The following is a 21,631-nucleotide window of genomic DNA, read 5'->3' on the forward strand; positions in this document are numbered from 1 at the left end:
GAAAACGTTATGTAACAATGAGGAAAATTAAAGATTTTGTAAGAATTTTTAGTTTAACAATAAAAATGACTCAAATTATGTGATATAAGCATCGGAAAATATGTGAGCCCCTGCAAATAGTGAGTTTCATTTACATAATTTATATTTTCTGTATATCATTTTCACTCATCAGTAACTATCTGTACGGTTGCTAACCGTACCAATAGCACCAGGAATTGTCCGTACGGCAACCGTACAAATAAACACTTTCTTTTTACTCTGTCCTGCGGGCCGAATTGGATGCTTCAAATGGCCGGATTTGGGCCCCGTGCCTTGAGTTTGACACGTGATATATAAAGTATCTTTAGTGCAAAGTAAATAGAGCTTCAGGTTTTGGATGGATGAAATAGAAAGGGCAATCTGACCCTTTTTTCCGCACCCTCTTTAATTAAAATTGGGCCCCAACATGACACAAAAATGCCTCACATGCAGGTTTTGGAACCGTTATGTTTGTCACTTACATAACCTTATAAAATAATAGATAACGTTTTAAACATCTTTTACTCCACAGGTGCCTTATCACAACTCAAACATTAGTGCGCTGACACTGTACACATAACGTATGCGCCTGTACACATGCGCAACATAAAGTAGTGCCTCTTACACAGTACTAACCATAGCTGCTTATGTCAATACATAACAGGAACAATATCACACATTTACAGACTATTTTTCAAAACAAGTTATTGAATGTGTAGAACATGCAACAGACACGTGCAATCCCCCCATAATCCCGTTCAAAATCTGGCGCTACGCGTTACGGTTCAAGTAGTTATCATGTTATCCTGTGATTAAAAATGTAATGTGCCCGTTTGTGTCGTAATAAAAACAAAAGCGGTTCAGATTGTTGTGAAATCTGCACTGAAATCTGAAAAGACACAGTTATAAAGACAGGTTTAGCTCCAGGTGTGTTTGTTTTTACCTCATGGTGACACGTCACGGTAGAAGCATTAATTAGCATCTCCAATCACAGCTGTGCGTGATTACGCGCAAAAAGTCACGTGAGGGTGACTCGCCGTTTAACGGTAATTAAAGGTTTCACACAGAGTTTTTCAACCTTGGGTTCGGGACCCCATGTGGGGTCGCTTTGAGTTTAAATAGGGACATCTGAAATGTCCAGTAATTAATAATAGAAAATAAATATAATTACTGATTTTTTTTCATTATATATATATATCTATATATTTTTTCAAAATAAAACAATTTGTATTTTGTACTTTCATTTTGTTAAACATAAATGTAGTTCTAATTTTATTTATTTATTTATTTTAAATATCTGAGCTGACACAACTGCTGATGGCACATCGAACAGGAGACCATGAAAGAGACATTATTATTATTATTAATAATAATAATAATAATAATAATAATACTTTACTCAGTAACAGTTGTGTGTAGAAATGTAATAATTTATTTAACGTACAAGTAAAATAACAGGAAATATACTCAAAAAAGCACAAGTACCCTTAAAAGCTACTTAATTACAGTAATCGATTGAAAGTTGCTCTTTCAAAATAAAAGCGTGTTAAGGTGAGACAGACAGTGTTATTTTGGAATCAAACCCCCCTCCTCGGTAGAGCAGTCCTCCTCCCCCCTCACAGCCCCTCACCCCTGCTCACTGTGCTGGGTGAGGTGAGATCAGCCCCGTCATTCAGGATCTGTGCGTAGCCGTGTGTATTAGGCTCCGAGGCGGACGCTGGAGGCAGGACGGACAGGGACCCGGGGATCTGACCTGTAGAGGAGCGGGGAGCTATGGCCGTGTTCTCGGCTGTGTGGGTGCTTGTATTGTGCCAGCTTTTGACGTGGTCTGCGGCCCAGGTAAGGGACAGCGGCTGCTGCGTCCTGTGAGGAAGAGGATGATGATGGTGGTGCGTTCATGAACTTTTCATCTCCTCCTCACCATTTCATCATTTGACTTTTGTTAATGTGCTTTTCGTTACTTCGCTCTTTGACACTTTAAAGTGAAAGTTGCGTTTAGTTTAGTTTAGTTTAGTTTAGTTTATAACGTTTTGGATCAGTAATGCTTCGTGGGCAGGTGCTGCGTTAGTGCGCGTAAAGGCGTTCTGGATCATTCCCGGTCCCCAGAGTGAGCTGGCCCCTGGAAACCACGAACCTAGTCATCAATGTTGTTATTTGAATTATTAACAACAACGATAACAATGAAACGCGTCAGTTTCTCTCCAATGGTTTGGTGACTAATGAGAATTTGATCATGGCTTTTACGCGCGTAACTGTGACGCCTTTAATGTGTAGATTCGTGAGATTTCACCCACTCTATTTTTGTGAAAACTCCTTGTCATAATGATTACTTATTATTTGATCAAATAAAACATGCATGCACGGTGCTGGTGCATATTTAAATGATAGAGGCCTGATGTCAGATTACAGGGTCTGCATGGTTCAGCTTTAGCGCACAAAGCCGCAGTGTTCAGGGGTTTTTTTTTTTTTTTGGTTACAGAGGCCTGGCCCCAGAGGACCCACTGGGCCCCAAGGACCCCCAGGAACACCAGGAAAGGACGGCACAGATGTGAGTCAGTTCATCTAACAAAAAAGAATCTGAATAAAATAATTTACTAGGCCTGTCATTTAGTTGATGAATACATATTAATAAGTATATTTTACCTGGCCTATTTCTGTATTCTGAAAATCAACAACAATGGCAAACTGATTGTATTTAATTCATTTCTTATTACAACCTTTAGACCTGAGAGGGTGAGGCCTTTCTTCCCAAAGGAATGTTTGAATATGCCTAAATTATTAAATTAAACCCAGTGGCTCCTCCCACTGCTCCTCCCACAGGTACAAAGCTGATGTCTGTCAGGAAAAGGCTGATTTGAACTGTTTGTCTGGTAATAAAAATGTGTGTAGGTGGGGAAATCTTCCATTAACCCTATTTTTTTATTTATTTAGAGAAAATATAAATGAATCATGAATAGCACAAAACAGATGTATTATCCTGTGTGGGGTATAATACGAGACCCCATTTCCACAGTTTTTAGATGACAATTTGATTATACGGAGACGAGTAAACAAACAAATATTGATTTTAATCCAAGAGTCACATTTCTCAGGAATCTTCACCCTTCTTTGGTCGAGCATATTTTTGTGAGTCCACTGAAGTTTGGAGACACAGAGGGTCCATTCATACATTCCCCAACCCAGTGAGAGGGGCTAAAGTTTCACCTCGCACCTCCTCCCTGCTCCTCTGGTCCCCTCCACCCCCACCCTATCCAAACGAAAGCCAGCGTTTATCATGTGACCGACCGGTGGGTCACTTTAGTGATGTTTGTTCTTCCCCTGCACACTTTAGAAGAACCAGTCATCTGACTGAAAAAGGCATTCAGGATAAAAAAAAAATCAGCATTGAAATGAACCAACACGTCATATAAATGTATTGGTAACTTTTGAATTTGCTTTACAGGGAAAACCTGGACCTGCTGGATTGCCTGGAAAAGCAGTAAGTGTATTAAAACGTCAAGCATTTGCTTCATTAGGAACAGTATATGTCCTAATATCTTTATTAAAGAATTTATTGATGCGCACTCTCACATACACACCCAATGTTGGTTTATTTAAAGTTAAAAACTGCACATAATAATAATAATAATATATAGATAGATATAGATATAATTTTTTTTGAAATTAGAAATAATAAGTAAAATTTTCAGGGTTTGTTTTTTTATTCAATTGTAGAATATTCACATGTTTATGGTTACATTTTATGTAACCCATTGGTTGAAAATAAATGGGTTAATTCTTCTCACACCTTCTGTTGGTGACTATTGTTCTCTGTTTGAGTTGAAATCACTTGATCAGAAAACAGTAATAGATTCTTCTAAAGTACAAATATCAACACACTTTTGACTCCTAAATATCACAATGATTTTAATTTCAGTCAAATCACACATCACAAAGATGTAAACTGTTTACACAGATGGCTGTGTAGGTGCCTGATGAGTTTCTGTTTTTTCGTAGGGCCCCAAAGGAAAGGCAGGAATACCAGGAGCTTCTGGACAACCAGGTCTACCAGGACTTCCAGGAGTGGATGTAAGTTTCCACCAAACACTCAACCTCAACACACAGTTCACCTCGTTTTTTGTTTTTTTTAAAGCGAAAATCTGATTCAATGCAATAAACTCATGTTGAACTCATGGGTATCTCTTCAGGGTTTGACTGGTCCCGATGGTCCTGCTGGGAAGGAAGGACCCCCAGGGGAAGCAGTAAGTGTGTTTCAGCCTCGTGAGATATTTAAAATATTATAAATCCTTTTAAAAATTCACCAGCTGAGTCTCCACTGCCTCTTAATAAGTGAAAGTCAGAGCACATGAACATCCAGCAGAGGCTTCTATCTATACTGGTCCTGCTCCAATGCACCTGATTGTAAAGAGTAGCTTGTAAAGAGCTGCGTCTTAGACAACTGTCACATTCAGATGTTGGAGCAGGTAAACAACTTAAAGCCTGACAGAAAAAACACCTTTCATCCTCTCTAGGTTGGTTGTTTGATCTTTTTTTTTTTTTGTTGGACAGTCTGTGTTTTCTCTGCCACTTTGCATTTGTCAAGCAGGCTTAGCCTCTTTGTGTGAATAACTTTAATGAGGGATCAGAATTGGTTTTCTTCTGCTACTTTCCTAATCCGACCTGGAATGCACTGTTTTCCACTGATTGGCAACATGACTGAAGGAAAAAATCATCTGACAATGGTGAGAGAAACGTGTGCCATGCAACTGCTGCTGCTGGTTATAGAGATAGACTTTCCTCTCAGTAATGGAACTAATTAGACAACACAATAAGGAAGCACTGCTCCAACCCAAGTCGCTATAATTACCAAAATGACTTCAGCATTATGGATTGCCCAGCAGAGTTTCACCTTTTCATTACAAATCAGCTGTAAGGTGGCAAACACTAGCCTGGAATCCATCCTAACCTCCTTGTATCATCCAATGTTTAATACAGGCGATTAGTCTGGAACCGCTCACAAGGCGTTTGAGTTCAGGGGGCGGGACAAACACGGACAGAGTAACCAATCAAACAAACTTTTTCCCTAAACAGGAAAATTGGAAGCACAGCACAAACATCCTTCCTTAACTCATTCACTGCCAGCCATTTTCAGAACAGCCAACCCCATATTGCCAGGCGTTTTATATTATTTTCACCAATTTTTAAAGACCCACAGAATATTTTGTACGATGACAATCTGAAATCTGAAACCAGATTCTGAAAGATTAGATTCTCTAGTTTCATCAGAAAATTTTGGTTTCCAGCTTGTTTCCTTCTTCCGTAATCATCAGTTGAATAGAGGCAACTTTCACACAAATCGCCAGTTTGTGATAAAAAGCTGAGAAAAAAGCCTTTTTCTGAAAAAATCTATTAGTATCTTTGAAGACATTTTTTTTTTTTGCTTTAGGGACACCTCAACATTGGTTTCCTTCTATAAAACTAGAAAAACAACACTGAAACCAGGCTTTTGATGGCAAAATTATTCATGCTATCTGGGTCAGAGTTGATTGGATTTCTTACTGTATTTTGGCCATCCTCCAAGTCTCTCCCCCGTCATTCTCCCCCACACGCCACTTCCTCCTCCTCCCGGACATGCTGAGTCTCACCGCTTGCCAGGTTTTTTGATCGTTTTCCCTCACCATCACGATATTCTCAATAGTCCACTTAGTTCCACACTCTGGTTGAGTGTCAGCTGCTGTCAACTGCTGAGTGCTTCACAATCAACTCTCGTAGCGCCATTTTCTGTCTTGCAAACTGTTTTCCTCTCCCTCTGAGCTCTGCCCATCACGGGTGATCTCTCGTCCAAAGGTGCGCTGCTGCCACCTACATGTTACCAGTTCGTCAATACATCACGGTACAAGCTCGATATTCACGGGTGAGCTTTGTCACACTGTCTCCTAGCAACCCCAGCCCAAAAACACAATTAACTTCTTCAGACGTTTTTGGCAGACAATGAGTTCATATAAATTTCTTTAAAGCCTCTTCTTGTTGTGGTTTTAACGATATATCAAGGTCTTTTAAAACTGAGCAGAGCAGCAGCAACAAACGTCTTCTCCGTGGCGGGCGCCATGTTTATTTTGACATTGCTTGACGCAGGAGATATGACGTTGTTTCTGTACGGCTCTGATTGGCTCGGTTTCTTTCGAAACAAGGAAGTGAGCAGAAATGGCGGCAGTACCATATTTTTTGTAAGAAAGTGGGTGTGGCTTATCTCCAGTCTAGGCAAACACAGGATACTGTTCTTTTTTATTTTTTGAATTATTATTATTTTTCAACTACACATCACACACAATAAATATCAAATAACTGTATCCTATACTTAAACTTTCTCAAATATAAATCTAGTTCAAATAAAATGCAGTATATAAATATCTAAGGTGGCACACTTGTCACTATGTGCACTATTCCATGGCTACTCTGTATTTGTAACACACTTTAATAAACATGATCAAAAACTAATTGTAGAAAAAAAAAATGTCTCTGGGTTCGCCGGACATTTGTGATTTTACAATGGGGTCACGACCCAAAAAAAGGTTGGGGACTTCTGGGTTAATGTGAAGAAAAAAGAAAACTTATATAATAATGCAAGAATACTAGTATAGTTTCTGGGCATAAAAACGAGTGTACATAAGTTACAGTAGGGGCCCAACAACATGGTTTGTATCGAGAGCCCAAAATATGGTGCTACAGCATCCCTGTGCAACTCTATCAACCAGCCCAGTTAATGAAATGGTTGGTTTCATTGGTTTGTTGGTGAATCCAACTCTGTATGGATGTCTTTGTTCATTTCTTTTTACCATAAAGACTAAACATTTTGTATAGGTTGGGTTAAAAGAGAGATAACACCCATTTCACAATATTATTGTGCTCAGTTAAATGAGTGATTAGGTGTGACAAAGCCTCATTACGCATTTAACAACACCATTGATTCTTATGAAAAAACAACAATAATCAATATTATTATTTATTAAGTTTACATTCCACACAGAAAATCATACAGTGTTTGACATAACTTTAAATTATGTAGAGTTAAACATACAATATATACATTTAATTATAGATAGTAGAAGTCTCCAGGTTGCCTGATGACTCAGTAATGTTTCATGAACGATAGCACTTCCTGCTACTCTACGGGATAAAAGGCTGTAGAAGAAGAATGCAATGACACACATGTCAGGAGTCTGCATTATTTTATGGGTGTTGCTCAAATGTTCTAGTCATAGTATTTACACTAAACAAGACATATACAAATAAGCTGTTAGGTTATTCTTTATAGCAAAAACGTTGTGTATGTATCTTACATAACAGTTTTACAGTAAGCGTGTGGCATTTTTTAATCTTCTTTAAAGATCTACAGTTTGAGCAGAAGTACATTTACTTATCTTTCCATCATCTGGTCATAAACTGAACACAGTTTCAGTCAGTGATAAACATACAACCATGGATTGTTTAAAGCTATACAGATACAGAATGTATAAAACTACTACAGACAATATGAGATTGAAACACTTACACTGATAATCTCCTGACTTGCTTTTTCCTTTTTAAAGTCAGGAAAATTGAAATATTTTATTTTATAGGAATATTAACCTTTGTGGGTTTATTTATGAGCAAAATTCCCTCATTCAAAATTATTGTAAAAACAGTTTAAATACATTTAAATAAATATGTTTTTTTTAATATTATTTTTTCCTTTAAAAAAAAAAAAAGGGCCAGAAATGACCAAGTGGGTCTAAAAATGGATGTATTTTACTTTCTCTGGCCCTGAGTTGTTAGAGGTTTTGGAAATGGTCTTGCCAACATTATCAATCACAATGAGCTCATTTTGCTTCACATCAGATGAAAATAAGTGCTATTATCATTTAGCACAGCTAGCAGTACATGCTAATAATGCTAAGCATTCACAGAAGCTGATGTTAGACTCTGCTCACAGATTTAGATCTATACTGTAAAGTGTAAAGTGAGTCTTATAACTTTTAGCAGTCATGACAATGTCCGAGGGAATGGTTATGATGTTATCTTTGCTCTCTACAGGGTGAACCTGGACCAGCTGGGCCAGCTGGACCTCCTGTAAGTAGACTCATATTAACACATTTACTGTCATATTTTCTATCACACTGGTGCAAACTGGAAGCCACGACATGTGCTTTTAAAACGTGTCTCTGCCACATAACTGGGACCACAGTTTGGCCTGTTTTAGTATAAAACGCGATCACTAAGTCTATACATTACTCGCACAATAAGATCCCATCATTTTCCTCAATCCTCACCGAGGCCTGGGTTGTTAGTCAACATCAAGACTAAGGTTAATGTCTCTTTTTTTACTCTTATTCTTGCTTCTGTTGTCACTATCACTTCTTTTTCTCTTTATTTGTTTATAAAAGGGACAAAACACATATCCACGAACATTTAAGTAAATATGTGAGAGTGTAGCCGAATGGCTAAATATAGTCTCCGGTCCTTTGGTAGGTTGATGTAAAACAATAAGTACGTACAAACATTAATGTAATCATACAAATACTTATCAAATATACATCTTGTAAAAGAAAAATTACTATCACAGTTAAACCAACAACAGTGTCGTCTAATTCATGAAAATGCTCATAATTTTCCTTATGCTGCATTCACACCGAATGCGTCTTCTGCGGCACCGGACACGTCTACCGCACAAATCGTTCCGCAGGTTTCACAGGATCAAAAAAAGTCCCCATTCGCTTCATATGCAGGTATGAAGTGAAGCACCGCCCACTAGCAACAAATCCAACTCGGTGAGTTTCACTGCCTGCTGAAGCGAGGAGCTGTGCTCCTTTTTCTCCTCTCATAGACATAAACCACCAGTGAAAAAAGCCTTTGTGATTAGCGGCTAATGCTATCCTAGCTCAGTGCTGACTTTCAAAGATGAAAACTACAGAGAGAACTTTTACCTGCTACTACCACCTCCTCGCTGATTCTCCTCCACGCCAAATCCTTCCTAGTCCAGTCCCAGTTATAAAGGCTGTGTCATACGGCTCCAGGTGGTCACACACAGCTTTTACTCCATGGTTCAATGGGTGAACAGACCAGTGTCTGTGTTGACGGCCGGATGTCATTGTCAACAAAGACTCTGATTGGCTTTCTTCATGCGAAACAGTCGCAGGAGTTCAATATTTTCAACTCTTGCAAATGTGCGAACTTGACGAAAAATCGGGAGCGCGCTCGCACGGCCAACGCTTTTGTCACGCGGAAAGATTTTGCGTCAATCTATCCATTGACTTTGTATGTAATCTGGTCGCAAAAACATTTTGTGATGCATCCAGTGTGAATGCAGCATTAGACCTTTAGTTAATGATAATGTTGCTAGATCCCTTATGTGCGCTAGTATCGTATTCCATGTTTGATTTGCTCTATAAATGGTAAATGGTAAATGGACTTGATTTATATAGCGCTTCATCCCCACACTGAAGCAGTCTCAAAGCGCTTTACATAACAGCTCATTCACCCAATCACTCTCACATTCACACACCAGTGGGACAGGACTGCCATGCAAGGCGCTAGTCGACCACTGGGAGCAACTTAGGGTTCAGTGTCTTGCCCAAGGACACTTCGACACATAGTCAGGTACTGGGATCGAACCCCCAACCTCTCGATCAGAAGACGACCCACTACCACCTGAGCCACAGTCGGTAGTGGGTATAAGAAAATGTCACTTGAATAATAATTATAGTTTTGGACCCAACCCTGCAATAGAATGTTGACCTCTTCAGAGTTTAGGCTACACTTCCTCATGCCTATATAAGCTTTGACGGTGAAATGTAATTGTGTTTTGATTGGTTCATTCATTAGGTCACTGACTTTGTGACACGTGAGGGGAAGACCAGGAAGTGATATTTAATGTGTTTCTGTTGCCATGTGGAGGCAGTCAGGCTTTAAGTGAAAGTGTTACTGGAAAGTTATCTGTCTCCATCTTGGTCTCTCCCCACCTGGAGTGGTCCAACCATCTCACAACAAACCCTCATGTTACATTTAGGCTATATTTGAAATCGCATACTAACATACTACTCATACTAAGTCTGACGTCAAAATGAGTATGTAGTGCATTCACATTTGATAGTATGAAAAGATTAAGTGTGTGAAAAATACCCGGATGTGTACAATATCTGGACATTTCCTAAGTATGCACACTAGTCAAGTAGCGGAACGTAAAATCGTCCTGGGATCGGCTTCAAGATAAAAGTCAAACATCCCCTTTCCAAAACAAAAGCATCTCTTCTTGTCTTCCATTAGTTTTTTTACCACTTTTGTAAATCGGGCTCTTGTTTTGAAGGTAACCAGATGTTTTGTCAGTAGCTCACCAGAGGGTATTCCGAAAATATCGGCATGAAATGTGTTCCCGCAAGTTTTATGGATCAAATGAGCACATGTTGATATTCTACTTGGTCACTTTCGCGCTTAAAATGTTTTCAGATCTTTCAAAGATGTAGAACAAAAAGAGATATTTATGTGTGCTTCAGGTTTTTTGTCGTCGTAGGTTCAAAATGTATCTTGGGAAACTTGGAAGTATACTTCAGTGGGAACGGTCATTATCCTAATCCTCCTAATCATACTAATAGTATATAGACAGTATGTACTCAGGGGTGTGCTATTTCGAATACAGCCTTAGACAACACTACAATGCTTGAATGCTTCATATAGTAATTTATAGAAGTGCGTGTTTCATGGAGATAAGGGATTTAAATCGCCTGGTGACTTTATTAGACTGCAGTCGATACGTGTTCCAACAGCAGTAAAATGACTTTGGTAAATGTTTGTCTAATAACTAACAGGGCATTATTGTGTGAAAATGGATTTCTACCTCCCAGCAATGACCTGGGACAAACTCTCAAAGCCGATTAGACAGGTTTGCTTTAGGGCCATTTGCATCACAAAGGGAGATATTTTCGTCTGCAAATTCAACCATCTTATCAGTGTTTGTGACTTAATTGGCCTCCCTGTATCTTCCGTAGGGCAGAGGGAGACCAGGAGCCCCCGTAAGTACACAGCACTGTCACACATCATGGTGTATCATTTGTGCATATTAATTAAAGTATCCTGTTACGCTGATGTAGCTCAGATATCGTCTGCCCTGATGTCTTAAACACATCCAGTGCCTCTCGTTTTCAGGGATTACCAGGAACCAACGGGTTGCCAGGTGGAGTTGGACCTCAGGGTCCAACAGTGAGTATCATCGTACCAAATCTTAGCTTTCAGTCAGAATGAGATCAATGCTTGTATTAAATTAATATCTCATCAGTTACAGTACAGTTAAAACAGATTTGCTAATATAGCATTGCCTTAAAGCTCTAAAGGACAAAAACAACCACCGAGTACCCACTGGCCTACTAGTTTCCACTTCCTCACAGTTAAATTAGATTTAACAAGTAAAAAAATCATCTTCGTCTGAAAATATCTTACAGCATAGCAACGGTGTTTGAAAAGTTTTGTTCGGTAACCTACATTCTACATTTTGAGTAATACTTTAGGAAATGTTTTATTTTTCATTTCTAATAGGTTCAAAATGCAATATTTTTTCTGTACTTTCTTATTTTTTTCGCTATTGTTTTCCAATTGTTGCTACTATTGTTAGCAGGCTACATTGTTTTAATGACAAATGTAAGGCAAAAGTATGTGGAGAATAAAGCATCAGCTCACCTTTTGTGACCTTATACAGCAGCTGCTAAACATTAGGAAATATTGACATATTTAGTTTAAGAAATCATGAGAATGTTACCACTCTTTTAAAATGTACTTAAAAAGAAAAATAAATAAAAAGTCCAACTATAACTGATATGAGAAAATATTCTAGAAACATGGTCCGGATTTATTCCTAAAAGCAACAAACCTAACAATTTCTGATAAACAGTCGTTTGGAGCTTTACCAACATGGCAACCACTGGAATAATTCCATTACAAAAAGTATCACTTACTATATATAAAACTGATGCACACGTGGTTCCCAACCCTCACTTGGTTCCCATCTGTTTCTCAGGGTGCTGAAGGTCTCCCAGGACTTCCTGGCCCAACCGGCTTGGATGGACCCCCAGTAAGTACAGACACCAAGATTACATTAGTCCTAATGGAGTAAATAATACTGATTAATCATGGGTTCACAGAGATAAAAGCTGAAGGTGTGAAAAATGATATCAAATTAAAGCTAACATGTAATTGTGCAACATCATGCAGGGCGTTCCTGGTAATCTTCATGATCTTGATGGGGACCTTCTGGTAAAAGCACAGCTTTAATATTAGAATGATCTCAGTGTGCTGGAGACACTGTCTGTGGAAATCCTCAGCTTTTTGGCTTTTTTCCGCAGTGTCCAGCAATCTGCCCCCCGGGGAACCCTGGTACTCCTGGGATGCCAGGGTTTAAGGTAGATATTCATTCTATCATCATGTTTTTGTCTTGACTATTATCCTTCAGAAGACACAGTCTGTGCTCTTTTCTTTGTGCTATTCTGTAGGGTCACACCGGTCATAAAGGAGACAGGGGCGAGCTTGGAAAGAATGGAGAGAAGGTTCATTTGAATATCAATGTTTACGATTGGCTTTGGTTAGAGTTTGGCAGCTTTCTCCCTCTGTCTGTCTTTAGGGCGACGCTGGTCCACCAGGCCCGCCGGGGATTCCAGGCACTGTGGGTCTACAGGTGAGAAACAATAACACAAGTGTACTTGAAGGTTGGGATTTGAAGTGATACTAACAATTAGGGTGTAAGACAAAATCAATTTGGCGATATATCACGATATGCCGCGATAATTGTATCAATCTAAAAAATGCCCAAATCCTTTTTTTTAATAATGTTTTTAATGAAAAAAATATAAATAATTAATTGCGCTATCATTGTCATAACACCTTGTCACTAGGTGTCAGTGAACCACATCAGACTTTGTTAAACTACCTCACTCCTCAATGCATTTTTAGCTTGCACTTTATTTTTTATAAAACATATTGGACTCTTTTATACATGTATATGGTTACTTTAAAAAAAAAATCAGAATCTGTTGTAGAAGCAAAAGTGAAAAGTTTTTTGAAAAATTGATAAACATACCACTTGTTTTTGATAATTGTACTTGAATTACAGTTAGTTACCATTTACTTGTTCTAGCAAGTTAAAAAATAAATTGTATTTCTTACCATTTTGTACTTGTAAAAGGGAAACTTGTAATTATTGATATCGCATCGTATTTTCAGATTCATGGCAATGCACACCACTACTAACAATACCTGGTGACTGTGTTTCAGGGTCCTCGAGGTCTCAGAGGTTTACCAGGCCCGATGGGAGGTGTGGGCGACAGAGTAAGCAACCATCAGTCAGTCCTGCTTGTTCTTTGATTCTAAATGATGTTTAAAGTCCTCCTCTGTCTGTCTATATGCAGGGCCACCCTGGTTTCAGAGGAAAACCGGGTGTTGCTGGAGTCATAGGGAAAACAGTGAGCCTCTTTTTGTATTTTACACACCAATAAATGTGGAAAAAAAAAATGCATGTTAGCAGGTCACACAGCTAGAATAATTGGCTGGTCTCATCAATGAATAGCTGTGTGTGTTTTATCTGATGTCTCTAGGGTGACTCTGGAGAAAAAGGACCACAGGGATTTAATGGACCCAAAGGGGCAATTGTAAGTCCATGATTTAAAAGTGACACCAAAACTGTTTCTATAGAAAATGTGTTAAATGCATTTTTGACTGGTTTGTCATCCAAAAGGGGAAAATTGGTCCAAAAGGAGGTCCTGGAGGTGCAGGACCCAAAGGAGAGCCAGTAAGCATTTACAGATCTAAAATAATATATAAATACAACATATCAACAACTAAGAATGTCCCATTCTGATATCGACCCATTATTTAATAATAAATGGGTCAGTTTTTCTCATACTTGTTGTTTCTGACTATTGTTCTCTGTTTGAGTAACATCATTTGATCAAACCTTTTCTAACCTTTCACGCTACAAAACAAGTAATAAAAGTGTCTCTGATTTGTGCTGATCAGATTAATATCAGCCAACACACATGGCTACAATATCTGTATCGTGACAGAGAATACATTTATATCAGGACACTCTTATCAACTACCAGAGTCCTAACTATTGTCTCCAACAGGGCATTCCAGGCAGAGATGGGAAAGATGGAACCCCAGGGTTAGATGGTGATAAGGTAAGCTGCTCCTCGTCCTTCTGGATTGTTTTTTTTTGGTTCCTTAAATCATCGCTTCACAATTGATGGGTCATCTGTTATTGATAGGGTGATAGCGGGCGACATGGCGTAGTCGGGGAGAAAGGACCGAATGGCCTTCCTGTAAGTACTGTTACATAGACTGTTGTGTTCCTGTCTGATTGTTGATATTGTTTGATAGATCTGTGCTACTTATCATTTAGGGATGGGTACCATTTCACGAAAAATCGAACAATACTATGTTTCGGTACCTGAACGCATCCTTGAGACTGAAAGGGAGTGCAGTATACGTGATTTTCAATGTTAGACATGAACACAGGATTACACGAACAAGAGCGGTAATGACGTCAGTAGCTGTGGGTTCAATCAACACAGCAAGCACGACTGATAGAAAGCGATCAAAAATATGGCTCAGGTTTTCAAAATGCGATGCCAATTACTTATTATTGCTTGTTGCAATATTTATGACGCGAAGTGCAACACCAGCGGTGGGAATACTTCTAATCTGAAGAACCTGGTTTAGCACAAGATTTTCTCAAGACTAAAGCCATTCAAGCCTAATTTTTCTTTCCTTTCATTGTTAGTTTTTAACAATTTAATTTGTAAAATATTATACCTTTATTTATTTTGACTCCATCCTCTTTCGCTTGTTTGTTTTAAACCTATTTGTCTTCCATGGACCCTCATCACATAATTTTTCCAGAGGGAAGAAAAGGAATAAGAGTACGTAGAGCTGGGTTTTAATTTTTGCATTATATAAAATATATAAACAAAAACAGTGCATAGTTGTAGTTAAGTCTGTAAAACAAATGCAATGTTACAGTACAAAAAGTTGGATGTTTTGATTTATTTGTTAAAGTTTAAATATTAAGAAATATATGTGTTCAATTGAAAAATGTTTATATTTTATTATTAAACAAATTCACTTTTACTAACAAATAAACACACACAAAAGTACAGAAAAATCATATCGTTGAGTACCGATATCCATTCCCAGGTGTTGGTTAACATGTGAAAGGTACCCAGTGGTATTATTAATGTTAATAATTGATGTTTTGGCTGTTTCAGGGTCTCCAAGGAAAGGCTGGAACAAAGGGATCTCAAGGAGGAGTCGTGAGTATCATAATATATAATTGCCAAATACTCAAACACTCGAGCCCAGAGGGGGAAAAAGCCTTAACAATGCCTTTTCTTTTACTTCAGGGTGATCCAGGAAAACCTGGGGAGACAGGACCCTCTGGAGAGCCAGGTATTCCTGTATGTATCTGATGGGGTTTGACAGGTCTCAGCAGCTCTTATATGGCAATTAATCTTGATTAAAATAGAACTGGTTTTGACGCGTCCACATCATCTTCCTCTCAGGGTGAAATTGGAATCCCAGGAGAGAGAGGGATCGCAGGCCCAAGAGGAGTAGCTGTAAGTCTGTGTTTACATTACATGTCAACTAATGTTATTAATGAGCTGACAAAACAGAAAAAATACATTTATTACATTTATTTGCCTTTCAAATGAGTGGATTTTCAGTTTCAGAAGGCCAGTTAGCGTTGATTTAAGGTAAAGTCTAATATTTAGCATGCATATGTTATTGCATAATTATTTACCAGCCATATTAATGGTAGAAAAACATGTATTAGCATTGAGCAGTTAAACACTAATGAACTGTAAGTCTTCAAAGGCAATGCTAGTTGTCCTTTGTGGTTTGGTGGAGCTGGCTTCTACTGGAGAGATACCTGCAGAGATGAGAGCCGCTATGCATGAAGGAGGAATTCATAAACAGACAGGGCTTTGTTTTTCACATCAAACCTTGCGGCAAGAACAAAAAATAAAATAAAAACAGTGCAGGAATTACCAGGAATCACACACTGCACTGCATACCAAGTACCCACAGCAAGCTCTGCACCTGTTTCTTTCTAGTTTCTCTATCAAAATTTTCATGATTGGAAAAGTCATTAACAGGCCATGTGTTTTGATGCTGTTTATTATGATAGCTTCAGAGTGTTTCTTTCTAATAGGGAGGAATTGGATCAGTGGGCAACTCGGGGCCACAAGGAGGAAAAGGCTTCCAGGTCTGTTTCACACAAAGTTACAACTTATTGAATTGTTTCTTTAAAAGTAAGATTGTTTTATTGATTTAGTGTGTCTCCTGTTTAATCCACTGCAGGGAGTACAAGGCTCCTTGGGGGATCCAGGTCTACCAGGACCAACGGGAATCCGTGGAGAGTTTGGTGACAGGGTGAGTACGTTTATGATTGATAGGAATCCAGCTAACAGCTAGTCTATTACATATAAAACAACAGCCAGTTCAAAGTACTGTACATAAGATCTTTAGTTAAAAAAAAAATGTAATCCTGAACAATTACAGTGAAATTAAAGCTCTTGAAAAAGGCAATCAATTAATGAAAGATACTGGGTTTTTTTTTAAAGTCTGAAACAATAAAATGTATCACCACCGGGTTGCATGCACAGCCGTATAGCACAGGTATGACGCATTTAGCTACATGCACTATATGTCAACAACCAGGTCGTCCCTCTGCAGTCGTAGTGATGATAAACTTAAACTGCAGCCACAGCGAGAGCGCAGACACAAAGCGCCCTCCTGTTCAAAATCAAAGCACAGAACAAAGCCAGCCTTCATACAAGCCTGGGTTCCCTTCCACCAGCCCACATCCCCACCCACCCCCCACTCTCTCCCACCACCAGCCTTCTCTAAATGATTCTGCAAAGCCCTCATTTACAGTTTTTTTTTTTTTACTTCTTCTTCTTCCAATTCCTGTAGGGTCCAGTCGGAGCTTCTGGGTCCAAAGGAGACATGGTACGACCCAGATCAGACTTTGATTTTCCCCTAATTTAAGATGGAGTGTCAACAATCAACATGTGTTTATATATGAAAGAAAATGTGAAAATAAAGATTGGTGAGCTTCAATACAATAAATCAGATCCTGTGCTTTTCCTTTAGGGCGTGGCAGGAAGTGATGGTTTACCAGGCGAGAATGGAGAACCTGTAAGTGTTACCTTCACCCTTTATATGCCTTGTTTTAATATCAACGTGGATTTATTGATCTTTTTCTTGTATTGCAATAATTTGTCTGAAAGATTACTGGTTTCTTGTTTGCATTATTCCCGGGGCTGCTAAGTGAAACTTCCAGCATGGTTAGAGTTAGCAAGAGGCTAATAGATAATAACTGTAGTTCTTTTCAAAAAATACTAATTATCTTGCTCTTCCTTAAATGTCCCTTAGACACATTGACACAAAGTAACAAAACACATGCTCAGAATTCCACAAAGGATCATGAAGAAGAATCCAGATCACAATGGTTTACACCACTCATGGGCAACCAGTGGACCGGGGACAATATGTGACCCACGACCTATTTTGTGCGGCCCCCGCAGTAAAAACACACAAAATCAATGGGAAAACGTAAAAAACACAAGAATACAAATAATTACTCCAAAAATACACAAAACAACAAAAAAAAGCACAGAATGACCCCCAAAAACGCATGGAATTACTCACACAAAACAACAGAACACAGAAATGACTCCAAAAACACAAAATAACTCCAAAAACACAAAATGGCTCCAAAAAACATAAGGTACAGAAGAATACATAAAATGACAACAAAAATACACAACATGATTCCAAAAAAACACACAAAATGACTCTGAAAAGTACACAAACTGTCTCCAATAACACACAAAACTACAATAAAAACAAACAAAATGACTCCAAAAACACACAAAAAAAAGCAAAACAACCACAAAAACACACAAAAAAAAAAGCAAAACAACCACAAAAACACACAAACCCTTAGCTCTTTCTTGTAATGCTCTGATTGGTCACTATAAATGCTGACATGGCATTGATAATGTCACATTTTTGACATTATTTTGATTGTACTGTAGACATGTTTCTCTTGAATCACTGTATAGTTGTGTTGTTCTAGGTTAGTTTGCGTTAAGTTTATGATATTTTCACATTTGTTTTTAATTTATTTTGATCATTCTGGTGTTTGTTCTGCATCAAAGATATCAATATGAACTATTTGTTAATCAACATTTATAAATGTTAACATTGTAGTTTCTATGGTTAACTAATGACTTGATCTCTTTTTTCAGGGTCCCTTTGGGCCTGTTGGACAGAAAGGAGAGGTGAGCCACTTTGTACCTTTTTTTCTCTATATATTGTTTTTAAAGTGTTAGGAATCCACTAAGCAAACTACCAACACTGCTCAGATGTGTGTGGGTGGAGGCACAAGCACAGATATTCTCCAAACGATTGTTGTGCTTCCTCAATTTCAAGTTCCCACTGCCCGTTGTTTCTGCCTCACGCTTCTTATTTAATGATTGATTAGTGATGAGCGCTGCTATCACCACGAGAGAGAAGGGAAGTTATGTTAAGCTCCTGCACAATTTATGTAATTAGAGAGGCAGTGCTAATGAGCAGCACCAGTTTGTGTCTCATTTACCATTCCCACATCGTCCCACCAGACAATGTTATCTCCTCGGTTCAAGTTTAGTTCACAATCTGGTCTCACACCTTTGTAGCATCAATATGGACGTTTTTCCACTTATGAGATACATTTACTCACCATTGTGGCGTTTATCAGCCTGGGAAACATGGAGAACTGGGGCCTAAAGGTGTGCCAGGCCCACAAGGAGAGCTCGGACCAAGAGGACCACCAGGAAAACAAGGACTATTTGGTTTCCAAGGAGAACAAGGTCTACAAGGAATAGCAGGAAAGACGGGAGTACCTGTGAGTAAACTTAGGAAGCAGCACATGTGCATGGTTGGTTCAAACATTCTGAGAGTCTCTGCCTTTATGTTTCAGGGTAGATTAGCAAGTGAGCAGCACATCAGAGAGCTGTGTGGCTCCATGATCGATGGTGAGACCTCTATGTCATGTCTCCATCCATGACTCAGCACATTAAAGGATGAACAGAATGAACAATATGCTGCTTGTTTTTTGTCACATAGATCAGATCGCACAGCTGGCAGCTAACCTGAGGAGACCTCTGGCTCCTGGAATGGTGGGTCGTCCAGGCCCCGCTGGTTCACCAGGAGAGCCAGGAGTGGCTGGGTCAGTCGGCCACCCGGGTACCCGTGGACCACCAGGGTATAGAGGCCTGCCAGGAGAACTTGGAGATCCTGGTCAAAGAGGTATGCATGATAAAATAGAGATTTTGAAGACTTTTCATATTCTAATAACAATAAAAGTGAAAAATCTACAAATTTTGCAGAAAGGTCCAGTCCCATGTCAGATATCCTCCGCTGCAAAAACAGACCATTAGTCCTGATGGTAGCGCCACAGCAAGCCTCTAAAGTTTAACATTTTTAACATTCACAGAAAATCAACCATACATGTGCTATAGATTTGCAACTATTACCAAAATGTAGCTGCAACACTAAATAAACTTTTGTACATTTAAACCTATTGCAAATTATGACGTTTTGTCACATTGTTTTCTTCAAAAACTGTAAATCTTATTAAAACGTATCTCCTCCCACAACTTCAGACTGTCCTACAAAAACGATACACACAGATTTTTGGAATATATATATTCTTTCCATAACAGTGTTCTGTTTTCCAAACAGGTGACGTTGGTGAGCCTGGGGATAAAGGATCAACTGGAAAAGCCATTGATGGCCCATCTGGAGACCAAGGAAATCAAGGTATGTGACATCATACAGTATTTATTAGTCAATGGCTGTGTTCAAAATGGCATACTCAGTAGTATACACTACAAACTCAATATATACTGTCTACTATATACTATTAGCATGGATAGGATGATTAGGATGATGAGTGTTCCCACTGAAGTATACTTCCAAGTTTCCCAAAATGCATTACAAATCAACAACAAAAACCTGAAGCTCACTGAGGCTAAATATCTTTGTTGATTCTCCACCTTTGAAAGTTCTGAAAACATTTCAAGCGAGAAAGTGACCCAGTAGAATATCAACATATGCTCAATTGATCCATAAATCTTGCAAAATCACATTTCATACTGACATTTTCAGAGACCCGCCATTGTGCTACTGACAAAACTCTCGGTTAACTTCAAAACAAGAGCTTGATTTACAAAAGTGTTAAAGAAACTAATGAAAGACAAGAAGAGATGCTTTTATTTTGAAAAGAGGATGTTTAACTTTGAGCTGGTCCCAGGACGATCTCACAATGCATCAATGGGCGGTTGAGTATGACTAGTGTGCCAACCGTGCATACTTAAAAAATGTCCTGATATAGTATACATTTGGGTATTTCTCGTGTACTCAATCTTTCCATACTATCTAATGTGAACGCACTACAAACTCATTTTGACGTCAAACTTAGTATTAGTACGTTATTATGACATTTCAAACACAGCCAATGTGTGGAGATTATACTTTGCAGATATTTGAAGTTATTGAAACCTACTTTATCATCATTTTCTTTTTGCTCACAATTCTTTAAAAAGATCTGAAGTTTATGAATCTTTTTTTTTTAACAAATTATATTATTATATTATATTTCCAACACTTAACCACAGGTCTTCCGGGAGTTCCTGGAATTGTCAAAGACGGTCAAGATGGGTCTCCAGGAGATCCAGGCGAGTCTGGAGAGCCAGGTAGGGTAGGTAGGACGGGGCATCAAGGACCCCCTGGAATCTGTGATACGTCAGCCTGCCAAGGAGCATCAGTCGCTGGGAAATCTTCAAATCCCAAAAACCATTAAATATGGCTTCCTCTAAACATGGCACCATCCATTTCAATAAGAAGCTCAAAAATGGAGGCCAAGTGGAAAACGTGAGATCACAACAAGTGTCCATTTTATTCAAACACAAGAATCCCGTGATGGGAAGAATTACATCTTTGGATTTCAAGAGGAACATCCCAGGGGAGCGAGAGAGAGCGGGTCAACAAGTCAAGAAGACATTCAGAAAACTAAGTGAACAGACACGTTTGAAATATGCAAGAGAACAGCGGCATCACATTCAAGTCTTGACTAACAAACATCAGGAAATGAAAGATAAATGCTTCTTTGTGTATAAAACTTTTCTATGTGTTCCTATGCTTTAATTCTTCTGGTTAAAATCCTTTAAAACTCACATTAATCCTCAATCAACAATGTCTCAGAAGTGAATGTGCATTTATTTTGGCCTGTTCTGTGAGCAAGTATACAAGCTTAGGGTGTAAAATATAGAAAATCCTATTTGTTGTTGAGACAAGTGTGTTTTAAAAACAGAATAAAAACCAAAACCCAGGTGATCAGAAATTGTGTAAAATATTCTTTAAACAATTCTATAGTCCTCTTTTCTTGTTTTTGTGTTTTAACGACATGTGAAACTGACTCGAGAAAATCCAAAAATGTGGGTGTCTAAATCAGATGTTGTAAAATAAACCAAATTTTTATGTCTTTTTTTTTTTTGTTTTTGTTTTT

At 38.5% G+C, this 21,631-nt stretch overlaps 2 protein-coding genes across 3 annotated transcripts in view; one reads left to right on the forward strand and one right to left on the reverse strand.

The window, feature by feature from the left end:
• The first annotated feature begins 1,656 nt into the window (after positions 1-1,656).
• Positions 1,657-21,607, forward strand: col9a3 (collagen, type IX, alpha 3). 2 transcript variants are annotated; one of them, XM_028452547.1, is made up of 32 exons: positions 1,657-1,857; positions 2,498-2,566; positions 3,461-3,496; positions 4,015-4,086; positions 4,206-4,259; positions 8,071-8,106; positions 11,019-11,042; positions 11,176-11,229; positions 12,041-12,094; positions 12,235-12,276; positions 12,366-12,422; positions 12,513-12,566; positions 12,641-12,694; positions 13,291-13,344; positions 13,425-13,478; positions 13,611-13,664; positions 13,751-13,804; positions 14,142-14,195; positions 14,283-14,336; positions 15,282-15,326; positions 15,417-15,470; positions 15,576-15,629; positions 16,226-16,279; positions 16,375-16,446; positions 16,990-17,025; positions 17,170-17,214; positions 18,330-18,362; positions 18,821-18,967; positions 19,043-19,097; positions 19,189-19,371; positions 19,807-19,884; positions 20,742-21,607. In XM_028452547.1, the coding sequence occupies exons 1-32, from the start codon at positions 1,792-1,794 to the stop codon at positions 20,924-20,926; spliced, it is 2,037 nt and encodes a 678-aa protein (XP_028308348.1). In that variant the 5' UTR covers positions 1,657-1,791; the 3' UTR covers positions 20,927-21,607. The 2 variants fall into 2 exon arrangements, with proteins under 2 accessions (XP_028308348.1, XP_028308350.1); XM_028452549.1 differs by lacking the exons at positions 1,657-1,857; positions 2,498-2,566 and having other exon boundaries at positions 11,024-11,042.
• LOC114466797 (death-inducer obliterator 1-like) overlaps positions 20,900-21,631 on the reverse strand; it is a 33,327-nt gene continuing 32,595 nt past the window's right edge. The window contains exon 10 of the mRNA XM_028452550.1: positions 20,900-20,970. Within this exon, the coding sequence (XP_028308351.1) occupies positions 20,923-20,970 (48 nt within the window). The 3' untranslated portion in view covers positions 20,900-20,922. The remainder of the gene's footprint in view (positions 20,971-21,631) is intronic.

Source organism: Gouania willdenowi, chromosome 7 (genome assembly GCF_900634775.1).
Source record: "Gouania willdenowi chromosome 7, fGouWil2.1, whole genome shotgun sequence".
NCBI classification, from domain to species: domain Eukaryota; kingdom Metazoa; phylum Chordata; class Actinopteri; order Blenniiformes; family Gobiesocidae; genus Gouania; species Gouania willdenowi.

Excerpts from the sequence above, each read along its gene's own strand:
- col9a3 (XM_028452547.1), top strand. The coding sequence starts at position 1,792 with ATGGCCGTGTTCTCGGCTGTGTGGGTGCTTGTATTGTGCCAGCTTTTG. Across the intron at positions 12,277-12,365 it reads ATCTTGATGGGGACCTTCTG|TGTCCAGCAATCTGCCCCCC; the intron begins GTAAAAGCACAG and ends TTTTTTCCGCAG. Across the intron at positions 19,098-19,188 it reads GTGTGGCTCCATGATCGATG|ATCAGATCGCACAGCTGGCA; the intron begins GTGAGACCTCTA and ends TTTGTCACATAG.